A 10434-nucleotide genomic window follows, 5' to 3' on the forward strand; every position below is an offset into this window, starting at 1 on the left:
ATTCCAAGGGAGTGTTAGGATCAGTGCTGTTAGGTTTTATAGATAGGGGTGCTTAGGCCCAGAGAGGTTAAGTAACCCGAGCGAGGTCACACAGTGAGCTGGTGACCACAGTGTACAGATGGGAACTCTGGTCTCTCGGGCCCCAGGCCAGTGCTCCTTCCTCAGGGTCCTGCTGTCTCGGAAATCACTTGGAGGCTGGGGGATGGACAGCATGACCTCAGAAGAGCCTTCATAAAGCTTCCCCTTTTCAGGGTTACAGGTAAATACAACCTTCTGGATCACGGAGGTCAGAGATGGAAGAGATTTTAAAGACAGCCTGGAATCAGCCCATGCCCATCTTGCAGGTGGGAAAGTCGAGGCCTTCTGCATCCCCTTCACAGAGAGGTCATGAGACTCCTCTATTCTATGCCACATGTGCCCCTTGCTCACCCTCAAATGAGATCCAGCACCTGTCACTCACTGAAAGGAGTTGGGAGCGGGAGGGGAGGATTTCCTGACCCCGCAGCCTGTGCCACATGCCAGGCTCCTAAGGCCAGGCAGTTGGGTAGGTGGTGTGAGAGGCCCTAGGACGCGGGCTCTGGATCAGGAAGCATAACCAGGAGAAGGCGGGCAGGAGGGAAACTGTCCTCAGGGATGCTGGGCAGGAGCTCTGGGCAAATGGAGGTCTGCCACCCCTACCTCAGAGCCCTGTGGCTCAGAGACAGGGAATCCGCCTCCACGGTGACTCCCAGGCCCTGCGAAGCCACAGAGGCTCAAATAGCCACCAATGGGCTGCATAGCATATAAAGCACTTTTAATCCTGACAACCAGCCAGTGAGGTGAAGGATCATTTCTATTTTACAGATGGGAACACAGAGGCAGGCTCCCAGAGATGGAAAGACTTGTCAAGGTCACACAGTCTATAAACAGCAAAGTAAGAAGTGAGCCAAGGTCTGTCCAGTTCTGAGGCCACACGTTTCTTCTAAGTCATCAATATTGCTTCCCTGGGGCCTGGCGGGATGTCCAGAAGCGGGAGCCACAGCAACTCCACTTTGTTTCTGTTTCCCTTGGTAGCACCCTTCTCTCCACCGTAACCCCTGGCTTCCCTTGCTGCCTGCTTCTGGGCAAGTCACATGCTTCCTGGGCTTTTGAGTCACTGCCAGTGGGTGGCCCTGTCACGAGCCAGGAGGGGGAGGTGGGCGGGTGAGCACTTTGGGGAGAGCACCGCTAGCCTCAGCAGACTCAACACAGCAGAGGAAGAACCCAGAGAAATATCCCAGAAAGAGTGAGACGAACTGGAGCCCAGCCCTGCCACCACTGGCTTTCCAAACTCTTCTGTCTCGTCCATAAAGCAGGGTCATTATGAAGGTCAGATGAATATTTTCGGACATTAATTCAATATTTTTTAGCCCCGCTACATGCCAGGCACCGTTCTAAGCCAATGGTTCTCAACTGAGGCAACTCCCCCCAGGGGACATTTTGCAGCATCTGGAGACGCTTTTAACTGTCACAAATGAAGGACAAGTGCTGCTGGCGTCTAGTGGGTTGAGGCCAGGGATGCTGCTAAACATCCTACAACTCACAGGACAACTCCCACAGCACCATATGGCCCGAATGCCAAGAGAACTGAGAACAAGAAATCCTCTTCTAGGCTATGAACAAGTGAGCAGGTCCCTGCCCTCACCATGCTTAACACTCTAGTAGAAACACACAATGCAAGTGAAAGAAATATAATAGGCCATGAGTGTTACAGAGGAAAACAAAGCAGGTCAGGGGAGTGAGAGTACCTGGTGGGGAGCTTTTATAGGTAGGATGGCCAGAGAAGGCATTCCTGAGAAGAATTCATTTCAGCAAAAGAAAGTGCAGGAAGGAGACCTGAGGATATCAGTGGGAGGAGCATTCAAGGTAAAGGGGAAGCAAGTGCAAAGGCCCTGAGGCAGGGGTGTGTGTGGCATGTCTGAGCAACGGAAAAGCAGCCCACATGGCATAAACCTGAGAACTAAGTTGATGTGTAGAGCTGAATGAAACACACACACAAACACCCCACAGATGGCATCAAAACTCTCCCCCTCCAACCTTCTTGGCTACTCCTCCAGGAGCCACTGGGCCAAACCCAGGACCACAGTGAGGGTCACATCCTCAGTCAGCAAACAGGTTCCCCTCTGGCATATTAGACAGGGGACAAAGAGACATCCCAGGACAGCAGGTACCCTGGATCACCCATCTCCACCAAAGGCTAATGTCCCCAGGCCAAGCTAGGAGTCCCCAACCTCTCCCCTAACTCGAGCTGGCCCCAGGCCCCTAGGTATTGAGGCCCCTCAGCCTCAGGCCAACCCAGCAGGTAGAGATCCCCTCAGCCCCCTCCCAGCAACAACAGAAAGCCAGACAGCTAGAGCCCTGCCCATCCCCATTAGATGGCACCAAATGCTCACCTATCCTGCCAGCTGTACTGGCGTTTGTTTGCTGAATGAATGGATGATGAGATGAATGAATGATGCATTCCACACCAGCCAGCAAATACAGCTTTTAAAGGAGGCAAAAACCCTGCAGGCAAAGTGATTCTGCCACGCCTGCAGCAGCTCAGGTCTCCCTGGGGCTCTTTCTACAACTTGATTTATTACATCTGACACAACTGAGTATCCACTGTGTGCCAGGGACCCGGGTGGGGGCAGACGGGGGATACAGGCATGGGGAGGGTAGAGTAAGAAGAGCTTTGGAATCAGGCAGACCTGCATTCGAACCTCCCCACCCACTACCCTCCAGTTCTATAATCCTGGGAAATACCATAACCTCTCTGAGCCTCAAGCTTCCACATCTCTAAATGGGAACGCCACCTTTTAAGAGTTGCTATAAGGAAGGTTTCAGCAAGATTCTGTAGTTAAATCCTAAGCATGCTGCCTGGTACTTAGTAGGCATTCAAACAACAGGTGCTATTGTGGTGCTAATAATAAGGAGGAAGACCCCCCCAGTACCTGCCCTCAAGGAACTTTCCATCTATTGAGGTGGATAAAACACAACCAGATTAAAAAGCAGAATGTAGTCTGTCCTAGAGAGGGATGAAGGGCTGGGAGTTCAAAGAGCAGAGGATCAAATCCAACTGGGAAGGACTCTCCTGGTGGCACAGAGGTTAAGAATCCGCCTGCCAATGCAGGGGACACGGGTTCGAGCCCTGGCCCGGGAAGATCCCACATGCCTCGGAGGAACTAAGCCCGTGTGCCACAACTACTAAGCCTGTGCCCTAGGGCCCGAGAGCCACAACTACCAAGCTCATGTGCCACAACTACTGAAGCCCGCGCGCCTAGAGCCCGTGCTCTGCAACAAGAGAAGCCACCGCAATGAGAAGCCCACGCACCGCAGTGAAGAGTAGTCCCAGCTCGCCGCAACTAGAGAAAGCCCACGCGCAGCAACGAAGACCCAATGCAGCCAAAATAATAAATAAAATAGAAAATAAATAAATTTTTTAAAAAATCCAACTGGGAGAGTGAGCAAAGGCTTTGGCGTGGGGGGTGGGGGGAAACGTGCAAAAGACCCTTAAGGATGGGGGAAAGGGTGCACCACGGAGAGAGACAGCATGGAGTACGAAGATACACAATGGCTGTGTTTCGTAGGGTATAGGGTACGATGCAGAGAGGTGGCAGGAAACACCCGGAGACCTCACTCGCTCTGGCCTGAGACACCTGGGGGAGTTTCTGCCTTGGCCACTGGGAGCCTTTTGCTTCCCAGGCAGGGAGAGAGGCATTCCAATTTGAGGAGGGCCACTCCAGTGATGCCACCAAGGAGGATTAGTGGGAGAGGGGGCAGGGGCCAGGGGACCAGCTAAAAGGCTGTGAAGACAGTCCCAGAGGAGGGAACCTGAGCTGATACAGGAGCTGGGCACACGGGAGGGAAGTGAGAGACTCAGGAGAACCCCTCAAGCAACTCCAAGACTAGGAGCTGCTGTCCTGCAGAGAAGCCCTGTGCCTCCTCCCCCCAGGGGCTCGTATGTCCCCAGGTTCGCTGAGGCACAGTGATGCCTCTAGTCTTGGCACACTGCAGTCAGGCTGGGGACCAGAGCCACCAGCATCCACACTCAAGTCTCAGACCTGGGACTCTCCTGACCTCCTCTGTTTACAGAACAACCTCTGGGGCAGCGCCCCCAGGTCCCACCCTGGCACCAACTGTGAATGCGTCAATTCTGGTCTGACCACCTCCATCCTCTGCCCTTGAGAACTGAACTCTAAAGGTGTCTTTAGCCTTAGCCAGTGAGTCACCTCACATGAGTCAATGCCACCTCCCATCTTCCTCCCTGGTCAAGATATCCAGATGGGTCAGCACACACCCATCCATCAGGGTAAGATCGTGAGGAAAGGATGAGGCACACCTCCTCCCAGCCAAGAGGGGAAAGGAAGAGGCGTCCCTTTGGAAGAAAGAGAGCCCCCCATGCCCTCCCATGAAACACAAGGAGTTTGCTGAGCCTCAGTTTTCCTTCTCTGCAAAATGGGGCTATTCTTTTTTTTAAATTAATCAATTAATTAATTTTTTTGTTTGTTTGTTTTTGGCTGCGTTGGGTCTTCGTTGCTGCACGCAGTCTTTCTCTAGTTGTGATGAGCGGGGACTACTCTTTGTTGCGGGCTTATCATTGCGGTGGCTTCCCTTGTGGAGCACAGACTCTAGGTGCGCAGGCTTAGTAGTTGTGGCGCACGGGCTTAGTTGCTCCGCAGCATGTGGGATCTTCCCGGACCAGGGCTCGAACCCGTGTCCCCTGCATTGGCAGGCGGATTCTTAACCACTGAGCCACCAGGTAAGTCCAAAATGGGGCTCTTCTGTCTTACCAGACCATGGAGACAGCCTCAAGAGGCAAAGGTGGAAGAATCCTCTGTACACTCTCTCTCCCTTGCTATTGTGGTGGGTGCAGTTAGCGCTGAATAACAGCTCTGGGGTCTCTGCTCTCTCCATTTTCCTGGAGCCCCTTAGACATCATGTTTGTCTTGATAACCAGCCCAGAAGTCCTCCCTCACCCCTGTCGCCCAGAGCTCAGGCACAGATCCTTGGGGAGGTCAGCCCAGGGGAATCTGAGGGCACTGTCTCTCTCCCTATCACCCCAGAGTCCACAGACGGCAGGCTCTGAAGTGGCCACTGGACACTCCAGGTGGGTCCTGGGGAAGGGGTCTGGGCAAAGGGCATGGAAGACAGTCCACAGTCTGACTGTGCCCTTATTAGGTGCTACTGCACACCTGGCCCTGTTCTTTTACACACGCAGCCCCAGTATTTCTAAGAAAGAGGAAAACCGTAGCTCAGAAGGGAGGAAGTCTTCTGAAGAAGGTGCCGGGCATCTGTAGTGGGGACAGAGCCCCAGTACAGATCACTGCCTACCCCCACCCCCAAGTCACCCCGGAGAGGCCAGGGGTCGCAGGGATAACGGGAGTTGGGTTTCACAGTCTGGCTGGGATCTGCTCAGGGCCCGCTGGCCGGCCACCGACGGCGGAGGGACCAAGGTGCGACTCCGGGTCGCGGTGGCCAGAGTTCCGGCCCCGGGCGCACGTGTGCCAAACCCGGGGTCCCCAGAGGGTCGCCGGCGGCGTGCATCTGATCCGGTGTGGCGGGTGCGGCGCCTCCGTCGCTCCGAGCCCCGCACCCCTGTCACGGCGCCCCGGACGCCCCGGGGCGGGGGACGCGCGCCAGCCTGGGGTGGATGGCATGGCGCCCCACCCCGCCCCAGACAGGGTCGCGCGAGTCACCTACCTGGGTGGGCACGGCGCGCCCTGCGGCCCAGAGCTGCAGTCCGACGGCCAGCGCGGCCCAGAAGGCGGTGGGCACCATGGGTGCGGGCGGCTCGGCGGGCCCCTTGCGCCCTCGCGCCACCGCTCCCGCTCCGCTGCCTCTGGCGCCTCTGACTGAAAGCGAAAGCCGGCGCGCGGCCAAAGAGAGGCGGGGGGGGGGGGGGGGGGCGGGGGCGGGGCGTGGACACACCTCCTCCCCGCCCCACACAGCCGGCCGCCCCGCCCCCAACCCCCCCTCTCACCCCAGCTCTGCCAGCCTAGCGCTGGGTCCATACCTCCAGCGCCAGCCACTCCCAGCCCTCTGAGACCCTCCAGCCTCCTTCTAACGTCCCCTCCCCTTCGAGTCACCCTTCCCAGCGGGGCTGGTGGGATGGGAGAGGGGGCAGGAGATCCGCATTGGGGTTGGGCTCCCACCAGGCTTGCGGCTGCCCCGAAGTTTTCTCTCTCGACCTGCCTTGCGTCCACCTACCCCTCCCACCTCCTGCAGGCTCCCCACTCCCTTGGCGGTGGGGCACGAATTTGGTGAAACATCCCACACAACTGACGCTAGCTCACGGGCATTCTAAATTATTCCCTCATTAGACTTTATCTGACTTTAGAGCCAGACCACCTGGGTCTGCATCTCTGCATTAACCTCACAGAGGTAGACTGAAGATTGAAAGTTATATAACACACATACTATAGTATATATTATATATGTATGTAAACTTACAAAGTAAGTATATAAGTAACTTAATAAGTTCTGTATACATATTAGCTGTAATTACTGTTATTCATTTGCTCATTTATCCTTAAACATTCCTCATGCCCTCCTCAGAGTGAGCCGGAGCCTGCCCTGACCTCCTTCTTGAGTCCCCTGTCCAGGTGGCTGACCAGTAAACAGAGGCTGGGACAGAAAGCTGTGGGAGCCCAGAGTGGGGCTGGCCCAGGCCAAGGGCCGTGAGGGCTGGTTCCCCTGGAGTTGACATCTGAGCACCCACTCCAGCTTCCAGCTGCACCCCCTGTGCTTTGAGTGCCAACCCTAATACCAGGGCCAGCACTGCGGGACCAGAACATATTCCCCCAGCCCTGGGAGTCCTTGCCCCAGCACATAGGGCGTTTCTGAGGGGCAGGGTGGCAGGAGGGGATGCTATTCTGTTCCCTCACTGCAGGCTGCCCCAAGCGAGGTCCGGGGACCCCTGCTCTGGGCCACCAACCCCTGTGATGGAGACAGCAAGGATGATGCTTCTAGATGCTGAGTGAGAAACTGGGAAGTGACCCTTGGCGGATGGAAAATCCCACCTCCTGATCAGGAGACTGGGAAATTACCTGGTTTCCACACGTTTCTAAGACATGGGCCATGCTAAGGGTGAGGCTAGCACAGCCCCCAACCTTAACTCTGCAGAGAGGGTCAGACTCTAAAACTAGCATGAAGATTTCTTCTGGCCCTTACAAGTCTTGTCTGGGAGCAGTTTGGAGGAGTCCCTGATCCATAAGAGAGAGCCAAAGGCCAGGAGTGGGGTGTCACCTGGTGAAAACAGGAGCAAACGGTTCTCCATGGATGCCCCCTACACACCTCAAGCCCAGTGGGCCCCACTGACTCATTGCCTCCAATGGCTCCCCATCCCAGGGGGTGGCAACACCACCACCCAAACGTGGGATCCCACCTTCCATCCCAGCTCCACCAACTGGACTCCAAGAGGTGGGTGACAGCCAAGCCAACAGGAAAGCAAACCCTCTGTCTAGTGATTCTGTACAAGGTACTTAATACAGAGGAATTGGCTGTAAAGATGTTAGAGAATTAAAAGAACAATTAGAGGAAAGGGAGACTAGTCTGAGATTAACAACTGCAAGAAGCCACCACCATCTCTGGGGCCGGAAGTGGCGTTACCAAAGCCAGGAGCTGGGACATCTGGGGGCATCTGGAAGCGTGGAGGAGACAGAGCCACTGTTAGAGACGCGCGTGAAGCAGAGAGGAAGAAAATATCCGGCTTCTCCCTTCCTCCCACCCTACAATCTCCCACCAGTGACTCCCATTGACCAAACCTAAGACAGGAGCCACTTAGCAAAGGAACCTGGGAAATGTAGTTTGTTGGGGTCAGCCCACTGCAGTGGAGGGGGTGGGGGGACAAGATGGCAGGGCCTGGAGCTGAGCGCAGGCAGATAACAGGCGAGGGTCTAAGGAGAAAGTCTCACTCCTTGTTACACTTGCTTGGGGGACCTATCTTTTCCCAGACTCTGCATGAAATCCTGCACAGGTCCTGGAAGTTTTCCAGGCACTCTCAGGCAGGAAGAACCTTCTGGTCTACCAGATGAGAGTCCAGTGCTGCCCTGGGAACTCAATAGAGCTACAGTCTTTTCTCCAGGGTGGAGTTTCTCCCCTTCTCCAGCTGCACCCAGGCTGGATCCTGCCTGGGTGTGGGAGGACCCAGCAACTCCTCTCTTGACTGCCAAGTGTGGTTGGGGAGAGGGTTTTGGAAGCAAAGGGCACAGTGTTTCATAGCAGCTAGAGCTGTCACCCCACCCACATACACTGGGGCCTCTGGGAGGCAGTTTCTGGCTCATTCTCTCTCGGGGCACTTTTGCAGGTGTCTAGGAGACCTTCTTGCTTATTCCTCTGACCATGGCTCCCCAGCACCAGGGATACCTGAGCCTCCTGCTGGCCATGGCTTACCATATTCCCCTTGAACCCTACATGAGTGGTGGTCCTCCAGGCTCCTGCTGCCCAGGGCTCCTCCCCATAGGAAGCACTATGGGTCAGAGATGACCCAAAGCCGGCTTCCTCCCCGGAGCCCACGGCTGCCCTTCAACCTACACCTGGAGCAGCCCGGTTCACACCCATGCACCCTGTCTCGCTCCAGCTCTGCCGCCTCAGGCCCATCCAGCCACAGGCTCCAACTCACATCACGACCTTTCTGGAGCACCTGCTGGGTGCCACCCTAGTAGTGCACAAGCGCCTGAGAGTCTCCCATCAGTCTTCTGGTCCCTAAACGCCTGCGATGTCAAGCCAGGGGATTCAAGCACGTAGTCAAGGAGCTCTGCGCATCTGTCTGCCTCTCACTGCTGGACTGTGTGGTCCTCAAGGGCAGAGGGACTTAGTCGTGGTCCCCTCTATTTCCCTGCTGACAAGGTGATACTCAGAGTCGGGGCTCAGTAGGGTTGAAGTGGATAAGGGCTGCATACAGGACGAGTGTACACAGGAGGCAAGAAAGGGGAGAGGAAGTGAATGAGCGAATGAAAGTCTGAGTGAATGTCAGGGTCAAGGCCCCAGAATCCAGTCCAGCTCCATCACTCCCAGACCCTATGCACTCTGCCAGGTCTCCCAGGCCATGCATCTCTTAGACCCCTAGTCCCATGACGCAGAAAAATCCCACTTGCTCCTTGGTAATGGGTAGCAGGCAGGCTTCCAGCACACAGGACCATGGCCCTCTGGTCCCCAACTCAGGTGCTGCGTGTACAGTTATCTGAACCCTGGGGCTCCCTGGAGGCTTTCCTCACTTCCCAGTGCAGCCCATAGCCCCCAGCCATCTCGCACACACCACCCCAGCAAGCTGATGCCCGTGCTTTACAAACTGGTGTAGAGGAAAGCTTAGCCACGGCAGGCATCGTGCACAAGACCAGCCAGCCTGTCCACCAATATTTACTGAACACCTACTATGTGCTGGGTGTTCTAGAGAACCGTTTGGAGGAATGGCTCTCCAGCATCAGCCAGCATCAGAACCATCTGCAAGTCTTGTTCCACGGGCAGATTCCTGAGCCCCACTCCCACGTCTGTTGAGGGCCTGACAATCTGGCTTTTTAATGAGTCCCCAGGTGACTGACAGACACCTTTTGGGAAACAGGGTTTAGCTGCAGCAGGTGCCGTGGCTGAGGGTGGCTCGGAAGGCATTGCTGTGGTCGCTCTGGGAGGGGGAGTTTACACTGTGGGCGAGGTCTCAGAACGCGCCATCAAATCTTGTGACCTGGTCTCCAGGAGTTCCAGTGGGATCCTGTCTTGGGCAGCAGGATCCCCTCCCCAGCCCCACCCAGTTTGGCCCACAGCCTGGGCAAGCAACCTTCTCTCTCATCCTGCTGTCCTGCTTGCCTCAGCGCCCTGGATGCTCTGGGTCAGCCCCTTGATGACTCATGTCCCAAAATCTCGAAAAGGAAGTAGCGCTGGGGTGAGCCACAGCTCTGCACCCGTCTCCTTCATCTGTCGAGGCCTCCCACCTGCCCTCCTGCCTACCCCAGGGCCATGTCTTGGGCTGAGCTGGCCATACCAAGCTTGGGGCAGGGGGTGCTGGACCAGGAAATACTCCCCAGCTCCTGTCCCCATTTCTTCCAAAGAAGGGGAGGGCAGCTCTCCCTCCCCGCAACCCTCAAAGAGGACCCCAGGCAATTTGGGGAAGGTTGCCAAGAGAGCCTTCAGGCGTCCTCCTCCCTCCACTCGACTGAAACCTCCCTGTTCTGGGTTGTCTTTTCCCAGGAACCAATCCCCAAACCTGCCCCAAAGCTTCTGGAGACCCTTAGTTTCTAAGCCCAGCAAGTGGGCCCAGCTCAGACTCAGGGGAGTTCCCATCCTAGCCCCCTCCCTGTGTGAGGGCCTAGAACATCTAGAACATGAGGGTGTTGGATTAGATCAGGGGAGGCAGGCTGCTTTCAGCCGAAATGCTAACTCTGCTTGGTGGTAGCTGCCTAGGGCTTCATGTTGAAAAGGATTCTGAGCCTGTGTGTGGCC

At 56.0% G+C, this 10434-nt stretch overlaps 1 protein-coding gene across 2 annotated transcripts in view; it reads right to left on the bottom strand.

The window, feature by feature from the left end:
• The window catches only part of TNFRSF1B (TNF receptor superfamily member 1B), a 35949-nt gene extending 30171 nt beyond the window's left edge, over positions 1-5778 (bottom strand). For both annotated transcript variants that reach the window (XM_029228207.1, XM_029228208.1), the window contains exon 1: positions 5701-5778. In XM_029228207.1, the coding sequence (XP_029084040.1) occupies positions 5701-5778 (78 nt within the window). The remainder of the gene's footprint in view (positions 1-5700) is intronic.
• Between the last annotated feature and the right edge of the window lie 4656 nt (positions 5779-10434).

Source organism: Monodon monoceros, unplaced genomic scaffold, assembly GCF_005190385.1.
Source record: "Monodon monoceros isolate NGI ecotype Baffin Bay Population unplaced genomic scaffold, NGI_Narwhal_1 Super_Scaffold_18, whole genome shotgun sequence".
Taxonomy (NCBI): Eukaryota; Metazoa; Chordata; class Mammalia; order Artiodactyla; family Monodontidae; genus Monodon; species Monodon monoceros.